The sequence below is a fragment of the Chiloscyllium plagiosum genome, unplaced genomic scaffold, assembly GCF_037043375.1.
Source record: "Chiloscyllium plagiosum isolate Xiang-an unplaced genomic scaffold, Cpla_swu_hap1 HiC_scaffold_19, whole genome shotgun sequence".
Classification (NCBI taxonomy): domain Eukaryota; kingdom Metazoa; phylum Chordata; class Chondrichthyes; order Orectolobiformes; family Hemiscylliidae; genus Chiloscyllium; species Chiloscyllium plagiosum.
This window is the reverse complement of record NW_028270157.1, coordinates 22,296,469-22,316,520: the sequence shown is the minus strand read 5'-3', so window position 1 is coordinate 22,316,520 and position 20,052 is coordinate 22,296,469. Positions and strand designations below refer to the sequence as shown.

Below are 20,052 nucleotides of genomic sequence, written 5' to 3'. Positions count from 1 at the left end.
GACAAAGGTTATCTCACCAGTGACTGGCAGCAATGGAAATTGAACCTATTAGTTTAGCCAATGTTGTGATGGCTTCATGAAGTCATACAAGTACCTGGATCAGGATTATGATCCCTCCTTTGGATTTCTTCAAGTGCCAACAAAATCCAAGCTGTCCTGAAAGTGTAGCTGTCTTCGCCACCAACAATCAATTCTGTTCACACTTTATCCCATCTCTTTTGCAGAAGGCAAATGCATTCTATGCAACAATCTTTGGCCTGACAAACACCTTTTTCATATCTATCACAGGAGTATGTGTACTAAACTTCTGTCCCTAGGCAAAATGAATTACTCATTATTTAGGTGAAACAAACATTTCCTTACTAGCCAGAGCAAAGATGATTAATGATCATATCTCAAATTTCTGTCAGCTTCAAAGAGCCTTCACCTATGAAAATACACTGCATTGTGTCCTCTTTGACATTTATTATTTGAGGCTATGCATTACTTTATCGCTTTATTAGGTGATACTTTGTTCGAAACACGCACAATGAAATTAGAGATTTTAGCTTCTTAAGGCACTAAGAAATAAATTCAGAAGATTGGTATTGACGAGGTGCCAAGTTGCTCAGTAGAAGCAGATTCTTAAACAAAATAATCTTGAACACATTTTTCCAAAGGTGAGATAACATTTTTATGTGATATTTTCACACAGTTTTATGAAGTCCACGCTCACAAAAGCTTAGACTTGACTCTCAGCAAAATGAAAGTGAACAAACTTCAGAAAGCACATTCAATCACAAAACATGATATTGCCCTTGAAAATATCAATCAATAGAAATTATGTTTGCTTATCCTGTATTTACAGCTACAAGTATTGTGTTGGAACCCTAGGCCCAACCAAATGGACAAGGTAGACTTGCTTGTACTCATCTGCAATGCAGCACCAATCCAAGAGTCTATGATGGTCAGAAACACATGTATTTTTGGACAGTAATTTTTTTTTATGCATGGGAAATTTCTGATAGAACATGTATTCTGACAGCTAAGCCTACATGTATAGTAATACATACTGAGTCGTTTGGCAACAGTTTCCCAATAGTCGAGTTAAATTTGAGCATGTGAACATCTTACAAACCTGAACACAATATTCCACATGACTTAAGATATTTGCAGTTTTTTTTTGTTCAGTGCTTCAAAAAACACTCATTACCTAAGCAGCAAAGGTTTCAAATAAAAGAGGAGTTTACTCACAGGACTTTAAGATTGTAAAGACCAGCAAATGCTCCCAAGGGGATGTGTTTTAAGTCATTTCCTGCAAGACGCCTGCGGGTGAAAGAATAATCAAACACATTTTCTTCATGTGGGATTCATTTAGAAGCTAAAAAACACAATGACAATATTTAAAAAATAAGGGCTTTCATTTTAAAAGCTGTGCCGAGTGTAAAAAACATTGACTGTAAAATATCTCTTTTCATTACATCTGTCACGTTAATCACTTCTAACAAATAAAGTCTGGAATTTCACATTCACAATATTTTGTAATTTTTTTAGCAGTTAAAAAAATTAAAATCATAGTGAACACAATTTTTAGTCTGATAGTACAATAACAGGAATCATGCAAAGGTGGCTGAAAAAAATAACTGATTGATTGAGAAAGTAAAAATATTGCTGATACTGAAATTCTGGACTGCACTCAGAAATTGCTGGAGGAACTCAGCAGGCTTGGCAGCATCTGTGAAGAGAGAAACAAGTTAACATATTGAGTCCAACTCTTCAGAGTTCCAAAGAAGCCATGAGACCAAAACGATTGGAACAGGAATAGACCATTCGCTCCTTGCGCCCGCTTTGCCATTCAATAGGACCATGGCTAGTCTGGCATTCCTCATATCCACTTTCCTCACAATCATTGATTCACCTACTGTTCAAGAATCTATCTATCTCTGCCTTAAATATACACAAGAACTCTGCCTGTAGTGCTCTCTGTGGCAATGAGTTCCAAAGACTCACAACACTCAGAGTAGAAATTCCTCCTCATCTCAATGTTAAATTGGCATCCCTTTATTCTAAGACTATGCCCTTGAGTCCTGGACCCTTCCTTCAGGGGAAACATCTTCTTAGCATTTACCCTGTCAGGAATCCTTCAGCGAATGTTTCAATGAGATCACCTCTCATTCTTCCGGTGAGTTTCATCCCAACCCGTTTAATCTTTGCTCATAAGCCATACCAGGGTCATGCTAGTGAATCTTCCCTAAACTGCCTACAATGAAATATCTTTCCTTAAGGGAACAAAAACTGCTCACGGTACTGCAAATATGGTATCACCAGCACATTGGACATGGGCTGTAAGACTTCCCTACTCTTATAAGTTAACCCCCTTGAAATAAGGGCCAACATTCCATTCACCTTCCAGTTTATGTGCTGCTCCTTATACTAGCTTCTTCTGTTTTATGCAGAATTACCCCCCAAACCCCAAGGGTATTGCCAGGGTTGGAGGATTTGAGCTATAGGGAGAGGCTAAACAGCCTGGGGCTGTTTTCCCTGGAGCGTCGGAAGCTGAGGGGTGACCTTATAGAGGTTTACAAAATTATGAGGGGCACGGATAGGATAAATAGACAAAGTCTTTTCCATGGGATCGGGGAGTCCAGAACTAGAGCACATAGGTTTAGGGGAAGAGGATAAAGATATAAAAGAGACCTAAGGGGCAACTTTTTCATGCAGAGGGTGGTACATGTATGGAATGAGCTGCCAGAGGATATAGTGGAGGCTGGTACAACTGCAACCTTTATGAGGCATTTGGATGTGTATATGAATAGGAGGGGTTTGGAGGGATATGGGCCAGGATATCTGGTCGACATGGACAGGTTGGACCGAAGGGTCTGTTTCCATGCTGTACATCTCCATGACTCTATTTAGAAAATACTGTACTTTTTTTTGTTCTCCCTTTCAAAATGAACAACTTTTTGCTCTCCCTTGGCCATTTCTTTAGCCCACTTTTTAAAAAAAACTTATTAATATCTCATCTCAATGTTTGTATCTCTCTCACAACCTACCTTTCCACCAATTTTTGCGTTGTCTACAAATTTGGCCACAGTACATTCACTTCTTTCCTTCCAAATCATTAATATATATTGCAAACAATTGCGGTCCCAGCATTGATCCCTGCAGAATCTGATTGGTCAAGGGTCGCTAGCCTGAAAAAGAACTCCTTATTCCCACTCGTATATTCCTGCCCATTAGCTAATTCTCTATCCATGCCAATATACTCCCTCCAACACCGTGGGCTCTTATCTTATGGCTCAACCTTTTGTGCGGTACTTTGTCCAGGGCTTTCTGGAAGTCCAAATACTACACATCTACTGGTTCCTCTCTCTCCACTCCGTTTGGGACTTCCTCAAAAAACTTTTAAAAATTCATCAGCCATGGTTTCCCTTTCATGAAGCCATGCTGAATTTGCTCGATTAGAGTAAGCTTTTCCAAACGTTCTGCTAATACTTCCTGAATAATTGATGCCAGTTCCTCTCCAACAAACGGATAATAGGCTAATCAGCCTATAGTTACCTGCTTCGTGCCTCCCTCCCTTTTTGAATAGGGTTGTCATATTAGCAGTTTTCCAATCCTCGTAGTCTTCTCCAGAATCCTACAGATTTTGGAAAATTATGGATCTATAATTTCTTTGGCTATCTTTTTAAGAATAATAGCAGGGCCAGGAGATCGACTTGCCCATTAGCATGTCTATACTGTTTTAATGATGGTGATGGTACTTAATTCCTCCCCTATATTCTTTATTATTAATGGAATAAAGACTAATGCAAAATATCTATTTAAGTATTCTGCCAATTCCTTGTTACCCAAAACTGTCTCCCCAGATTCATTTACTAAGGGTTCTATGTTCACTTTGACTTCTCTCTTCCTTTTTACTTATTTCAAGGAGCTTATTTGATCAGTTTTTATATTCCTTGCTAGTTTGCCCTCTTAGTTTATTTTTTCTGTCTTTATTACCTCAACTGAGTTGAAAAGGATGAGAGGCAATCCCATTGAAACTTACAGAATACTGAGAGGCCTGGGCAGAGTGGACATGGAAAAGATGTTTCCACTAGCAGAAGAGACTAGGACCCAAAGGCACAGCCTCAGAGTGAAGGGTCAACCTTTTAGAACTGAAATGAGGAGGAATTACTTCAGCCAGAGGGTGGTTAATCTGTGGAACTCATTGCCAAAGAGGCCTGTGGAAGCCAAGTCATTGAGTATACTTAAGACAGAGTTAGGTAGGTTCTTGATTAGTATGGGGTTGAAAGGTTAAGGAGAGAAGGTAGGAGAATGGGGTTGAGAAACGTATCAGCCATGATTAAATGATGGACTCGATTTACTGAGCTTATATCTTATGGTTCTGCCTCTCTAAAAGGTCAAACATCCCTAAGTGTTAAGTTCTTAGTTTTGATCTGCGTATAACCATGTTTCTGTAAAGGCAATGAGATTATACTCATTTACCACTATTTTCACCATCAGTCATCTATCTTATTCTCAATGCTTCATGCATTAAGCTACAGAGCCTTTAAGTTTGTTCTATTATTGAATCTCCCCCTTTTTGTTTATAGATATTTTTATTAGAAATTTAACATTTTTACAAGTTTACAAAAATAAACAAAACTCTCAGATATAAACATTGATATACAATTAGCTCAAATATACAATAGCCAAAATTTGACTGAAAAAAACAAAACAACAAAAAAAACCGAAAAGAAAAAAAACAAACAAACAAAACTCAACTATCTACTAATCTAACCTACAACTAACCAGGGTGTATATTTAAGTCTCTTACATGCTCGGGACGTGTTAGCATCAGATATAATAAAACCCGTATTCGTGCGGGATTCCTCCCCCGAGGGGCCGCGGACCAGCCAGGTTTGTAATCTCAATTAAATAAAAGCCCTTGTTAGGATAGCCGAAATATCTGTATTTATGTAATTCAAAAAGGGCTGCCATATTTTATAAAATAATTCGGTCTTTCGGTGCACCATATTTGTAAGGAAGTCAAGGGGAATACATTCCATAATTAGTCTGTGCCAATTTGAAAGTCCAGGGGGGCCCTCCGCCACCCAGTTCATCAAAATATTTTTCCTTGCACAGAAAGAAAGAATAGAAAATAGTCTCTTCCCGTACGTGTCCAGGGAGGGAAAGTTCGAAAAGCCCAAGAGGAGAGATACGGGGTCCACTTTTATTTCCGTTCCTAAAATTTCTGTCAGGATACTTGCTACTTTAGTCCAATATCTACGGATCTTATGACAGGTCCATAAGCAATGTACAAGAGTGCCCACCTCTATTTTGCATTTAGGACACATTGGAGATGCTCCTGCCTTAAATTTTGCCAATCGAACCGGTGCTATATGGGCCCTATGAAGTATCTTCAGCTGGATAGCCTGGGTTCTGTTACAAATAGTAATTCTTCTAGCATTTTCCCAGATATCATTCCACGTTTCTGTGGAGATTTCTAGCCCCAGATCCTGATCCCATGTTTTAAGCAGATTATCCATATCTCCCGATACTTCATCATGTAGTAAATGATAAATATTACTGACGGAAGATACCCCCACTGGTCGTAGGACACTACATTCTCTATCGGATTTATAAAGACTATCTAATAACGTAGTCTTCTTCTGTATATAATCTCGAATTTGGAAGTATCGAAAGAGGTCTCCATTGGGTAATCCGAATTTCTGACGCAGCTGCTCCCCCTTTTTTTAATGGTTCCCTGGTACAATATGACATTAACATATTCTGTCCCTTCCTTTTTTTCTGGCAACGATCAACCCCATTACTCACCTGCAACCGTACTTTCTCCTTTACCTTTGATTTTATAATTTGGCATGCAACTGAACACACTCTCTCACTATTTAGTTTAAAGCTCTATCTACACCTCTAGTTATATGATTCACCAGGACTCTGGTCCCAGTATCCTATCAGAACAGCTCTCTCCTTCCCCAATACTGATGCCAGTGTCCAATGAATTCAAGGAGAAAGTGAGGACTGCAGATGCTGGAGATCAGAGCTGAAAATGTGTTGCTGGAAAAGCGCAACAGGTCAGGCAGCATCCAAGGAGCAGGAGAATCGACTTTTTGGGCATGAGCCCTTCTTCAGGAATGAGGAAGGTGTGCCAAGCAGGCTAAGATCTTAGCCTGCTTGGCACACCTTCCTCATTCCTGAAGAAGGGCTCATGCCCAAAATGTCGATTCTCCTGCTCCTTGGATGCTGCCTGACCTGCTGCGCTTTTCCAGCAACACATTTTCAGCTCCAATGATTTCAAGCCAATTTCTCCCACACTAATTTGAACACGTATTTACTTTTTTAATCTTGTTGAGTCTGTGCTAATTTGCTCATACCTCACATGGTAATCTAGAGATTATTACTTTTTTGGTTCTACTCATATTCCCTCAGCACAACCTCATTTTATCAATATTATTAGTTCCTGCATGAACCCATGTGGCAATTTGATCTTTCCTTTCCCATTTCAAGTTCTTCTATAGCCCAGATGAATTCTGCAGTGAATTCCCATGCTACCACCAAAATATTAGACTCTGAAAGTTAATTTTGTTTCTCTCTCTGTTGATGCTGCTATGTCTGCTGAGCTTTTTCAGCATTGTGTTTTTACAATAAAATAAACATTTTTTAATATTCATTGAATCATCACTGCTATGATGTTTGATGATTTTACAGACGTGAACTTACAGGAATTGCTGTTTATTGACAGCATGCAGCAATAGGTTTTTAAAAATTCATCTTTGAGGCACAATAAATTACAATATTAATTTTAAAAAACTTTAGTCTTTTGAAGTGTAATATGTTGTTGACTTGAGGAAAATTGCTGCTTCCTGAGGACCTTTAGGCTGGAGTCTAAGTGTATCTTTCAGTATAACTTATAGCTAGTTCCTGTCCTGTGCTGTAGACCCAATTCTGTAATAAAGCATTAATTTTTAGCTGTGGACCAACCTTGCTTATTTGGGTAAGATCGATGTAGATTACTGTAGGAAACATGCCATGAGGGAGTGCTCAGTATCCACATAACATTGCGCTGACACAGAATACCTCAAATGGAATGATTCAGCTTTGAACACTTAATATCCTCATCCTTGTGAGCAGGAGAAAGATTAACTTTTCTCTAATATACGTATATTAAGTAAGATACTCAAGAAAAGGAAAGTAGAAAGCAACTACTGCTTGAAGGAAATAATTATTACACAATTCACACAGTCAGATTCCCTCAACTGCCATAAAAGAGGAACCAATCAATCCTTATTAATTTATAAACAAATGGCTGTATTCTTCAAAGAATGCATTCATGAAACTATATGTTACAGGCGGTTAGATAAATGTGAAAGTAAATATTAACATGCAGAATGTAGACACACTTCTCTTTACATCATTGTACTCTGATGCAGTGGCCTGCAGTATTGTGAACAATTTTGGTCCTCTTACCGGAAGACTGATGTAGTTGCATTGGAGGCAATTCAGAGGAGGTTCACTAGGTGGATCCCAGAGGTGATGTGTTTGTCTTATGAAGAGAGATTGAGCAGTTTAGGTCTGGACTTTCTGGAGTTTACAAGCTCTAACTGAGTTTTATAAAATTCTGAAGGGGGTTGATAAAGTAGATATAGAGAGGTGTTTTGAGGCATGAGAGGTCACCGTTTTAGGATAAGGGATAGTAGATTTAAAAGAGAGGAAGTGAAATTACTTTTCCCAAAGGGTCATAAATCTGTGGAGTTCATTACCTCAGAGTGTGATGGATGTCAGGACATTAAGTAAATTTAAAGAGGAGGTGGACAGATTTTTAATGAGCAATGAGTTGAAGGGTTATTGAGAGAGGGCAGAAAAATGGAGTTGAGGCTGAGATGAGAGCAGCCATGATCGTGTCATATGAAGCAGCAGACTTGAGGGGCTGAATTGCCTTCTCTTAGTTCTTATGTACTTCTGATTTTGCAATGGAACTCGCAGTACAGTATGCTTTAAAAGGGAAATGTGGGAAGCAATTGTAAATCTCTTCAACTAATCAGACTGAAAACAGTCACATTCTAAACCAGTGAGTAAATGACATTTAAATCATACACAAAATGAAATTTTAAAATATGGAAGTAAAAGTAATTCTATATTTTTTTAAATCTGTGGCACTAATTAAATTCTGAAGGAATGAGACTCTATACAAGCAAAACTTACAATTGTCAGTGTCAAACAGGTTATTTAGAAATAATTATGGTTAATTGTGTTACGAATGATTCACTAGCATGTGAATGCACATCTTACGTTTTTTTTACACTGTTCTTAGTAGGTCAGGAGAACTAAGTACAGCGACTCTGCACCAAAGTGATGAGATTTTCTAAAGCCAAAGTTGGAACATATTAACCACCTTCATGATGATTGACATATTGGGTGATAAATATCAGCATCTGGGGGAAGGAGCAGTTGAAGGTGGGGGTCATGTGATGACATCTTAATTGGCACAGTCACCAAAAGAGTGAAAAGTTTGTCACTAACCGTCAATTGTTTCTCCTCATATTATACTTTGCTGACTTTAGGTGATTATCATTTTAGATTGCAGTTCTACTGCGAGACTGACATTAATGCAATTTTAATTAAATTGACATTACGTGGGGATTGTTGCAAAAGGATTGGACAGGAATCGATGAATGGTGGAGCAGTCCAGCCCAGCCTTCTCTGCAGCCTCTGCACCCAGACCTGGCTGTCACACCCTCACTGGCTGCTGCTGCTATTCACCACCCCTGTTATGCTGATGGAGAGTGGTAAGGATTTCCTCGAGAGGTGGCCTCCTGTTCGCCTTGTCCAGTGCCTGGGCCTGGCTCATGCTGCTGGTGTAAGAGTTTGAATCAGTGTCTGTCTATCTGCTTATAGCTGGCAGCGATTCCCAGACACTAACCATCTCACCTGCCACTTCCCCACCATAAGCCCCTGAGATTAGAACTATTGAAGCTCAAAGCACCAAAAGGACTGTAATGTTTGACATTTTAATTTTATTTCTTTATTTTCCCACTTTTTTGAAGAAAACTTATTCCTTTATTGCTCTACTTCTGTAAATAAGACTTTGTACATGTACTTTGTACCTAAGATGGTGCCATGTGTGGCGACACTGTACATGTTTCAATGTATTCGTGTACCCTGTACTATATTTGAATGCATGGGACAATGAAACTTAAATCTAAATCAATCAATACTTGCACCTCTAATTAAGTAGGGTTCCCTCTCAACCCACCAAATTCATACCATGTGCTTTTGATTGGTTGATTTTGGGACATCAATTTATACCAAATTAAAAGCAAATTACTGGAAAAAATAGAGCTCTCCAGAGATACAATCAGAGATATACATTCATATACTAATGTATATGAAATGGAATGCAAGGAGTGGAATAATGGGAAAGGGACTCATGAGTGTTTAAAAACCCCGACATTTGAGAAATCTGGAGAAAACTTGGGATATTTGCATGCTAAGTGAAAGAACTATCCCAGCAAAATTAGGATGCAGGTTCATCCAACCCTTCTCACTCTGACAGGCATTTCAGTGTTGCGGCAAACAATAAATTACCAGAGGAGGAGCAGGTAATTCAGACCTGAAAGTCTGAATTTCCAAATTCAACTGTTTTTAAGTGTATTTTGGAGATTACTGTCTAACTTAGAAGATTTTAGCCTCACTACTCTTCTAAATACAAACTCGGGAACATTGTGTTTCCCCCCTTATCCCATCATTCGTTGCATCTGGAAATTGTCTTTGGACACTTTGGTCAGCTGGAAGAATTTAGCAACAAGAATAAACTAGAAGCTCAATTCATCATGGTCAATCCTAAATCTGAGAGTCTGAGCACGCTGAGGATATTTGAATATATCTGTCATATATCGGTTTGTGATTTGACTTTGTTGAGTAGTTGCAAATTGACAGGTTGAGGCTGTCAACGGTCCAGATGTCCTGTGTACAATGTTTTAAAGAAAAGGAAATGATTTTGGAGTCACGTCAGTGAATGTTATTTTCTTCATTGATTTTGTGTTGTTTCACCATCAGCTGTTTGCAGATCCTTAAAATGCAGTTCGAACACAGCTACCAGTCTCAGTATAGTTGGCATTTGACTCCTCCTTATTCTGCCTGGCCGTTCAGATATAGTGTTCCACACTTGAATATTATACATTAAATAAACTGAAACTGTAGGCAAAAGCATCTATATTTGTTGGAACTGTAAGGAGAAAGTGAGGACTGCAGATGCTGGAGATCAGAGCTGAAAATGTGTTGCTGGAAAAGCGCAGCAGGTCAGGCAGCATCCAAGGAACAGGAGAATCGACGTTTCAGACATAAGCCCTTCTTCAGGAATCCTGAAAAATTCCTGAAGAAGGGCTTATGCCCAAAACGTCGATTCTCCTGTTCCTTGGATGCTGCCTGACCTGCTGTGCTTTTCCAGCAACACATTTTCAGCTTTGTTGGAACTATACTTGGTATTAACTCAAGGGGTGTGGGGCACTGATTTCCAGCAGGTATCAAACTATTCCCAGTTGGGCTTGCATTATCTCACTTTCCCCTCTACACATCTGAAGAATGAATAAAAACCATTAACTCATTCTTTGCAACATACCTTATGTCATTCATTATTGAGCAGGGCCTTTAGGCCAATAATGTATATTTACTATATTATCACAACACTGAAGGATCTTGACCAAAAATATGTAATAGAATCAAGAAAAATAAGCAGAGCATTGTAAAGGGGTAAGCATGTCAGACAAAATTATTAGAATTCTTTGAGGAGGTAACAAGAAGGATAGATAAAGCAGAACCAGTAGGTGTAAATGATTTGGATCCAACTGGTGTTCAATAAGATTCTTCACAGAAGGCTACTTGATAAAGTAAGAGCCCACGGTACTGGGGGCAATATATGAGTGTGGATAGAGGGTTGGCTAACTAATAGAAGATAAAGAGTTGGGATTAGGGAAAAGTTGCCATTTTCAGGTGGCAACCTGTAACTAATGGAATGTCACAGGGATCAGTGCTAAGGCCACAAATCATTACAATATATATTAATAACATGGATAAAGGAAGTGAATGGGCTGCATCCGAGTTTGTGGATGACATAAAAATAACTGCGAAGGCTACTACAAGAGGCTACTACAAGAAGTCTACAGAGGGATATAAGCAGAAATTGCTTGCGAAACGTAGCAGATCTGGTGGCATCTGTGGGGAGAAAGCAGAGTGAATATTTCAAGTCTGACGACTCTTTACCAGAACAGTGAAAGCACACACTGAACTTTGCCAGAAATTTCTGTTTTTATTTCAGGTCTCCAGTATCTACAGTTCCTTCATTTACTGTAGGGATATAGGCAGATTAAGTGAATAGTAAAAACTTGACAGATGGAAATATAATGTGGGAAAATGTGGAGGTTATGAACTTTGGCAGGAAGAGCAGAGGAGCTGAATATTATCTAAATGGAGAAAGACTGCAGAAAGCTACAGCACAGAGGGGTTTGGGGATCCTTGTAAATGAATCACAAATCTCTCATGCAGGTTCAGTAGGAAATAGGGAAAGTAAATGGACAGCTACCTTTTACTTCAAAAGGGTATGGAATATAAAATTGGGAGATCTTGCTAAAACTGTAAAGGCCACTAATCAGACCATACCTGGAACACTATGAACAGTTCTCGTTCCTGTGTCTAAGGAAAAATATACTGCCATTGGAGGTAGTCCAGAAAAGTTCTCTAGGTTGATCCTGAGTATTCCTTCACCTTATGGTCTTATGTGAATTCTTTAATACTTATTTCCATCTTCTAACAGTATAATTATTGGTATTTTTAAAATTTGCATTCTCTTTATAAATAGTTAATAGACATTTTTAAGATTAATTTTTACGTTTCTGCAAATGAATGTTAAATACCCTGTGTTAAAAGTTTAATTTTGCATTTTTTTTCAGTGCCACAGGTCTTAGTACCATGCTGTATTAACATCACTTCTGACTTTAATTTTTGCAATTTTATGTGTGTGCATTTTGTTTAATTGATTTTATTATTCAGTCATGGCACAACCTTTTGTACCCTGGAGGCATTAAGAAGTTTTGTATCAGTTCATCCTTGGACACATTTTATGGAGTTAAAGATTAATCAATCATTGTTCTGTTAAAATTTGTATCACAGCACAGTACTTGGGGCAACTTTAAGCACTCCCAGTTAATGTGAAATGGATGCAATTAAAAGTGACTGTCCATTTTATACTTTGCCTAGTTTTATATTTCATTAATATCTTTTAAACTATCTTACTCAAGTGTTATTCTAATTAAATGTTCACAATGCTAGCAAACTGAAAACTGTTAGTGTTCAGTCAGAATATTTTGCATGCTGATATTCTAATTGCATCCCTGTAGGGTTGGAGGATTTGAGGTACAGAGAGAGGCTGAATAGGCTGGGGCTATTTTCCCCGGAGCATCGAAGGCTGAGGGTTAGATAAACCTTATAGAGGCTTATAAAATCATGAGGGGCGTAGATAGGGTGAATAGTCCTAAAATGAATGTAGTGACCTGATCTCAATATTACAAACTAATCTGAAATGACCCCGAAGAGAAACTTCCATAGACATACCAGGAAATGGGATGTGAGTGATGCACTCCCATAAATTACTCTCTACTATTCTATTCTGCATCTGCGTGAAGCCACATAAATCTGCCGCAGATTTCATGCTCTGATACTGACTCCACAGCAGGTAGAACAGGTGGAACTCTGCACGAGGGTGAATGAGATGTCACAAGGGCACCGTGGAATGTGAATACTTCTCCTGACTCTATCCGGGACTACTGCCTCCCCACCACTTCTCCACTGTTGAACAAATGGAGTTCCTCCTGCCCCCACCCAATCAGCAAGCCCCTGAAAAAGCACTTTATGACTGATTTCTACTGATGATCACTGCAATTACTAAAAGCAACTGATGCCCTTTAAGGTTGCTGAACTGTCCTTCAAGGTTTTTGCACAAACTCTCTGCACCATGCACATAATAACAAAGACCTTGAAACCAGTAGTACTCAACATGAGAATAAGCAAATGTAACACAAAACAGGGCAAGTTGCTGGCAAGGTTTTGCAGAGGGTGGGGCTTAGGGTGATGGTGTAGAGGATACAGCAGAAAGTTGTATTTTCCGCCAGGTATACAGGTGGTTAGCAGCATAGCAGTGCCACAGCTCGCAGTACTCAGCATGAATCTGCATCTGCTGGAGTAGGGCTCATCAATGGCTGGAAACCTGTGCAGAAAAAGTTAAAGGAGTTCTGAGGGGGTCAGGGCCAAGCAAGACAGGCTCTGGGTTGGTGGGGTGGACTTTACTGAGGGCAACTTTAGGAAAGGTTGAGTTAGCATTGGCAGATATTGGGGAGTTGGCCCTGATTATGAAGTTGCATGTCTGGGGCTGGATCAGGCAATGTTTGCAACACCTCCCAGTTGGCTGTTTAAAAACAAACTACTGCAGATGCTGGAGAGACTCTGCAGGTCTGGCAGCATCTGTGGAGAGAGAACCAAAGTTAGCATTACGAGTCTGATCTGATCCTTCTTTAGACTTGTTCTGTTTGGTTTTGAATGAGAGTCATACTGGACTCGAAACATTAACTCTGTTTCCCTCTCCACAGAAACTGCCAAAACAGTTTAGTTTCTCCAACATTTTCTGTATTTGTCCCAGTTTGTCATTCTTTGTCAAATAAGTGGAATCACTGAAGCTCAACAGAGTTGAATAAAGTTTAAGTCAGTAAGAGAAGCAGGTGAAGTAACTATGCAGCATGCAGGAATTGTAGCAACCTCTTCCATCATGGTGGAGGTTTCCAATTTATGCATATATGTTGTCTGGTGGGCTTTGCACTCCAACTCTAAGATATGCTGCAACTGAAAGGGGCTCTACTTCCTTAATGGACAAGATTATATACTTGCAGGTCAATGCTCTGTTGCTTGGCGACAGTCATGATGCCTTCCTCCTCCGCCAGTCCACCGCACCATCTGCATTTGAACCACTGTGATTATGCCAAATGTGGCTCCAAAAGCCATTCAGTGATCACACAGTTCATGATTCTGGTGCGCAACCCACTTGCATGAGATTTGGTCAGGCATTTCATTGGGGTTCTTAACCATTCTGCTGCCTGGGCTGTTCTGGAGGAGCCCTGTAGCAGTGGGCAGAGTACGTGTCAAGATTTGTGATGGTTCATAAGAACAGAAACTGTCTATTCAGCCCATCCAGTCTGCTCTGCCATTCAATGAAATCATGGCTCATCTGATAATTCTCAATGCATTTTCTTGCCTTTTTCCTGTAACCCTTGATTCCCTTACAATTTATTTTACAATCTCACGATGACCTTTTCTCCTAGCTATTTGGGATCTATCTGAGGAGAAGGAATGGATAAAGCAACCAATACATCTTCTGTCTGGATGGACTGTCTGTGAATGACTCGTCCAATGGTCTTAACAGTAAAAAGAATATTAGTATCATAGTTACCAACAATCCCACACCTTACCTTGTCCTTGCTACTGGTAATATGCTCACATGGCCACAATACAAAAATAAAAGCCACTAGATTCATAAAATCATGAGGGGCATGGATAGGGTGAATAGCTAAGGTCACTTTCTCATGGTAGGGAAGATGAGTCCAAAAATAGAGGGAATAGGGTTAAGAAGAGATGGGAAAGATTTAAAATGGACCCAAGGTGTAACTTTTTCCATGCAGAGTGTGGTGAGTATATGGAACAAGCTGTAGGAGGAAGTGGTAAAGGCACATAAAATTGCAACTTTTAAAAGATGTCTGGATGGGTATGTGAATAGGGGGAGGCAATGGCCTTGTAAGATTAATCACTGGATTGTTAATCCAGAGACCTCGGTAAATGTTCCGGGGACCCAGATTCAAATCCCATCACAGCAGATAGCAGCATTTGAATTCAGTAAAAATCTGGAATTAAGAGTCTCACAATGACCATGAATCCATTGTCAATCGTCAGGAAAAACCTAATTGGGTCATGAATGTCCTTTCGGAAAGGAAAATGCCATTCTTACCTGGTCTGGCGTATATATGACTCCAGTCCAAAGGCATTGTGGTTAACCCTTAGCTGCCCTCTGGGCAAATTAGGAAAGGGCAATAACAGCTGGCCTAGCCAATGATACCCACATTCTGTGAACAAACTTTAAAAAAAAGGGTTCAGAGGGATATGGGCCAAATGTTGGCAAAGGAGACTAGGTCAGATCGGGAAGTCTGGTCAGAGCTGACAAGTTGGAACAAAGTATCTGTTCTGTGCTATTTGGCTGTATGACACAAAACAAACTTTTCAAGCCAAATTTATAGATGCACTAATGTCATATGGCTTAAAAGCAATCAACAAATTAAAAGGGTTTGACCATTAGTGAGAGGCTGAATAGGTTGGGGTTATTTTCACTAAAGGGTCACAGGCTGAGGGTGACCTTATGGAGGCTTATAAAATCATGAGGAGCATGGATAGGATAAATATACAAGGTCTTTTCGCTGGGGTGGGGGAGTCCAGAACTAGAGGGCATAGGTTTAGGGTGAGAGGGGAAAGATTTATAAGGGATCTAAGGGGCAACCTTTTCACACAGAGGGTGGTGCGTGGAAGGAATGAACTGCCAAAGGAAGTGGTGGAGGCTGGTACGATTACAACATTAAAAAACATCTGGATGGGTATATGAGTAGGACGTGTTTAGGGGGACATAGGCGAAATGCGTGCAAATGGGACAAGATTTATTTAGGATATCTGGTCAGGATGGACGAATTGGACCAAAAGGTCTGTTTCTCAGCTGCAAATCTCTATGACTCTAGTTCCTGTCTTCAATATGGCTCTGACTAGCCTATGCTCCTTTACAGTGCTGCCCCAGTGACTGCAGCATGGCAGCCGGAAGCCTGATGAATAGTAGTAATTGTAGATGGCTTTGCAGGATAGATTCATACAGCTGTGGCCTTGGAAGGCTTGACTGGACTGCACCAGTTCTGTGTAACAGGCAGATGGCTGACTCACTGACAGTGGCAGCGCTCTCTTAATCCCCACTAAACCATCAAAACTATTCAAAACAGGGCAAACCAAACTAAATTGGTTTAAAAGGTGTTAATGTCTGAAAAGGGCACTGTAACGAAAAGCAAATGTTCCAAACTTGAATAAACAATAGTCAAACAAAAGCATCACTTTGGGAGGTTAATATGTATTCCAGCCCTTGCAGTGCTCACAGGCTGTAGAAGCCTTGATTGGATGATATAGGTTATCACCTCATTGTTGACAGCAGCTGACTCTATACCCGGTTATGGCCATTCTCTCAGAACAATATCTCAACAGTCCTGGCTATCAGTTGGGAACAAATTGCTGATCGGCTGTGATTCCTTATTCCTCTTTCAACTTGTCTATGCAGCAATCTGTGCATTTATTGCACCATCCAGACTTTGGGTGTCATCATTTTCTGCTGCAATTGATGTGAAGACATCACATGTTGGTTGCTTTGCGCCCCTGATCCTCAAAGGTGTGAATGCAGGTAGCTACCAATTCCATGCTGGAAAGGCCAATCTCTGTGAACTACCATCACAAAGCTTGTATGGAGGACCGCTGTAGATGGATTACAACTCTGGTCCTCTCCATCATCTGCACCAAGGCAGTGTTACAAAACCTTGGAAAAAAAGTCTTTCACTTTGACGAATTCCTCACGGAATGATTCTCAGCACCTACTCCAGTCACAGTGCAGCTCTCTTTTAAGATCTACAGTCAATGTTGGTAGCTCCTATTCAGGTAAACAGCCACTTACCGGCTCACTTAGTGCTCATTGCATGCTCCAATCTTTGAAATTAGTTGTAGCACTGTCTGCATTTGAAGAAATGGGCAAGGGATAATCTCACCTCATGATCGCAACACCCATTTGTGGGTCCTATCCAATTGTGCCCCAAGCAAGTTTAAACTTGACGTATTTAGTTTTGACAAAAACACTCTGGAGATGTTCACGAACAATACAATGCACCACACCTATTCCTAAGTTGCACCAGGAATGCATATTGAATCCAGTGTAACTCCCTGAAGAGCTAGCGTGTGATTTTTAAAAAACTGTTATAATAATCTATAGACAGTTATGATCTCTGAGGTAAAACATTCTTTAATCAAGTAGAGGCTATTCGACTCTGTCCCAGTAGTGATGTTAAGAACAAGATCTAAAATCAGCAACAGATTGAAACTGTGTTCAGCCAGCTATGTGTGTCAGTTCTGAAGGCATTGTTTGCTGTTCCGTTTAAGGTAGGGCACACGCAAATTCACTTGGATTTACTGTGCAAGTACATATCAAATTGGCAAACTCACAAAAATAGAAAACAAATGTTCAATTTCTGTTCTTGTATGAGGCTCAGGATATTCTTCAATTGCAAACCACATTTTTCTTTTGCAGCCAGAGTGAAAACAAGCTCCAAGGAATTGCATGTATTGGTACTATAAATTATTTTTGCTATACCTGATCCACATTAAAGTGAAACACTGGTAAACAACCTTTAAAGAGACTTAGACCTGACTGATTGTGTACCAGCAGGGTGTTTATGACCCCAGCTTATGTTGATACTGGACAAGTCAGATCCCAGCATGAAACCTTGGCTTGATAGACAGTAACTTTGTTTTTTTCTGACTGTAAAGGTCAGTTAAATATTCACAAAAATGTGCTGGTACACCTTTAAGCTAAATCTTTCCTAAACCTTTATTAAACAAGAAATGCGTGGACTATTTCAAAACAGGCAAAAAGGTTAGAGAGTTTTCAATAAAATCTCAACTATTTCTTGCAACCTAGCATCATCCTTAAACATTAAATCATAATGGAGATTTCCCACTTTCTCCACACTGAGGCTCCTTGCTCAGGCTGGTACAATTGCAGTCTATTTCCTTCCCATGAATTTCTGTGTACACTGTATTTGCTTTTCCTTCAGCTGGTATCTCTTCCCAAGACTCCAAAAACAAGCTGCAAACAATACTCAATTACTTTACTTTAAACAATTAAACAATTACTTTAAGATCAAAGCAAAAACGAGTTCGTGAAACTCAGTTTCCTGCAGTCTAACAGGATTTCTTCCTAGATTTATCACTCCTGTTTCCAAAGACAGGCACATACACACCTACCGATTGATTCCCTTATGGATTGCTCCTGAGTCTGCATCCCCGGACCCTTGTCACTAGGCAACAGCAATGTCATTCTGCCTTGTTTCTTCCTCTACAGTAAATTACAAGCCCCCATCTCTTCACTTTAATGGTTGTAAAACCTTATCAACGTACTTGCAAACAAACGGGCCTTCAGACTGCTTGATAAAAAGCCCACAAGAACAACTTCAAAATGAAGGACTGCTGCATTGTGATGAGACGTTAACCAAGACTTTGACTGTACTCTCAGGTGATCCCTTGGCACAGTCAAAGAAGGTGCCTTACATAACATCTATTTCTGGTCATTTGTTTCATTTATACTTGTAGAAGCTTGCTGTACTGAAATTGCAGTCTTATTACCAACATAACAACTGTCACTATTCTTCACAGTCTTAATTAGAATATCCTGAGGTTGTGAAATCCACAAAATAAATACAAATCCTTCTTTCCTTATTCCTAAATGTGCAAGTTCAATAATCTGTTCAATTTTTTTCACTTCCTCTTTAACATTTCTGAATTCAACCTGGATTGAAACCCTCAAGATATTTTTGCTCTGGTTATGTTGACATATTAACTTAATTTCTGGGTCAATGTGCGATTCCTGTGAGATTCAGCTATTGAGCTTTAAGACAGGTTTGCACTGTGACAGCTGTACCACTTTACACTGAGATCAAAGACTTAAGGTGATCAGTAGAAGGATTGTGGGAGGTACATGAGGAAGAACATTTTCCACCAGAGAACGGTGGGTGTCGGGAACTCACTGCTTAGTTGGGTGTTTAAGAAGGAAATCCTCAATTCAATGGAAAGGAATCTCGATCTGCATCTGAAGCTCTTAGATCTGCAAAGCTATAGAGCAGGTGCTGGGAAGTGAGATTAGAATGCTTGGCTAGTTTATTCAGCTGATGCAAGAATGATGGGTTGAATGGCCTCTTTGTGTGGTTCTATGGTTTCTGTAGTTCTATTTGTCACTGAAACCTTCAGATTTCCATCTAGTTTTGGAAGAAGACTCTTATTCAGGGAATCCTCAATGGATTAGAATTCCAGATTTGCAAAGTAAAAGTGTTTCTCACTTTAAAACACAGAAAACAAGAAAGTAAAACAAGATTAAGTGAGAAATTGCATCACCTTCAGAAGATGGTAGTATTTTCTGATTGCGAATGAGGCATTTATTACAGAGTGATATGCAAGGTAAAAACATAGAGATGCAGAGCATGGAAATTGACCAGGTACCATAAATTAATCTAGTCCCACTTGCCAGCATTTGGTCCATGTCCCTCTAAACCCATCCAGATGTCTTTTAAATGTTGTAATTTTACTAGCCTCCACCACTTCCTCTGACAGTTCATTTAACAAAGCGTGAAACCATCTCAATTGTTCTGTTTTGTATGTGTTGAATGATCTTTATCAGGAACACATAAAACAATAAACATCTTTTACGTGGATTATTTTAGAAAATTACAGGCCAAGGAAGGTAATCCAATTGCAGGGGCAGAGTAGAAACTGCTGGAAAGTGATACGCAGAGACGACTGGTTGGGGTTTAACCTACGGGTCAGCAAGCCTCAGGAAAGGGGAGAGTTTGAGAAGCAGAGACCCTCACGATAACCTCAGTCAGTGCAGGAATTGAACTGCACACTGTTGGCTGCATTGCAAACCCAGCTATCCAGCCAACTCAGCTAAAGCATTGGCAGGCTACAGCCACCCTGCTTGGTTCCTGTAAATTGCCCTAGACATGCCAAAACGGACCTGGAGGTCCTGGTGACCTGACATGTTGGTAACTGATGGAAGGCTGTTGGAGCAAGCAGTGAGCTGGCGTTGACAGGTTCTGCTCCGACTTTCATGTTGGGACCTGTCCCCAGCTTGTTTTTGCGTGGCAAGTACGCGAATAGGAAACTACACATTATCTCACCTCATTAATGTAATAA

At 39.8% G+C, this 20,052-nt stretch overlaps 1 protein-coding gene across 3 annotated transcripts in view; it reads right to left on the bottom strand.

The window, feature by feature from the left end:
- LOC122559759 (leucine-rich repeat-containing G protein-coupled receptor 5-like) overlaps nt 1-20,052 on the bottom strand; it is a 164,164-nt gene that overhangs the window by 80,613 nt on the left and 63,499 nt on the right. For all 3 annotated transcript variants that reach the window (XM_087997117.1, XM_043709735.2, XM_087997118.1), the window contains exon 3: nt 1,234-1,305. In XM_087997117.1, coding sequence (XP_087853243.1) covers nt 1,234-1,305 — 72 coding nt within the window. The remainder of the gene's footprint in view (nt 1-1,233; nt 1,306-20,052) is intronic.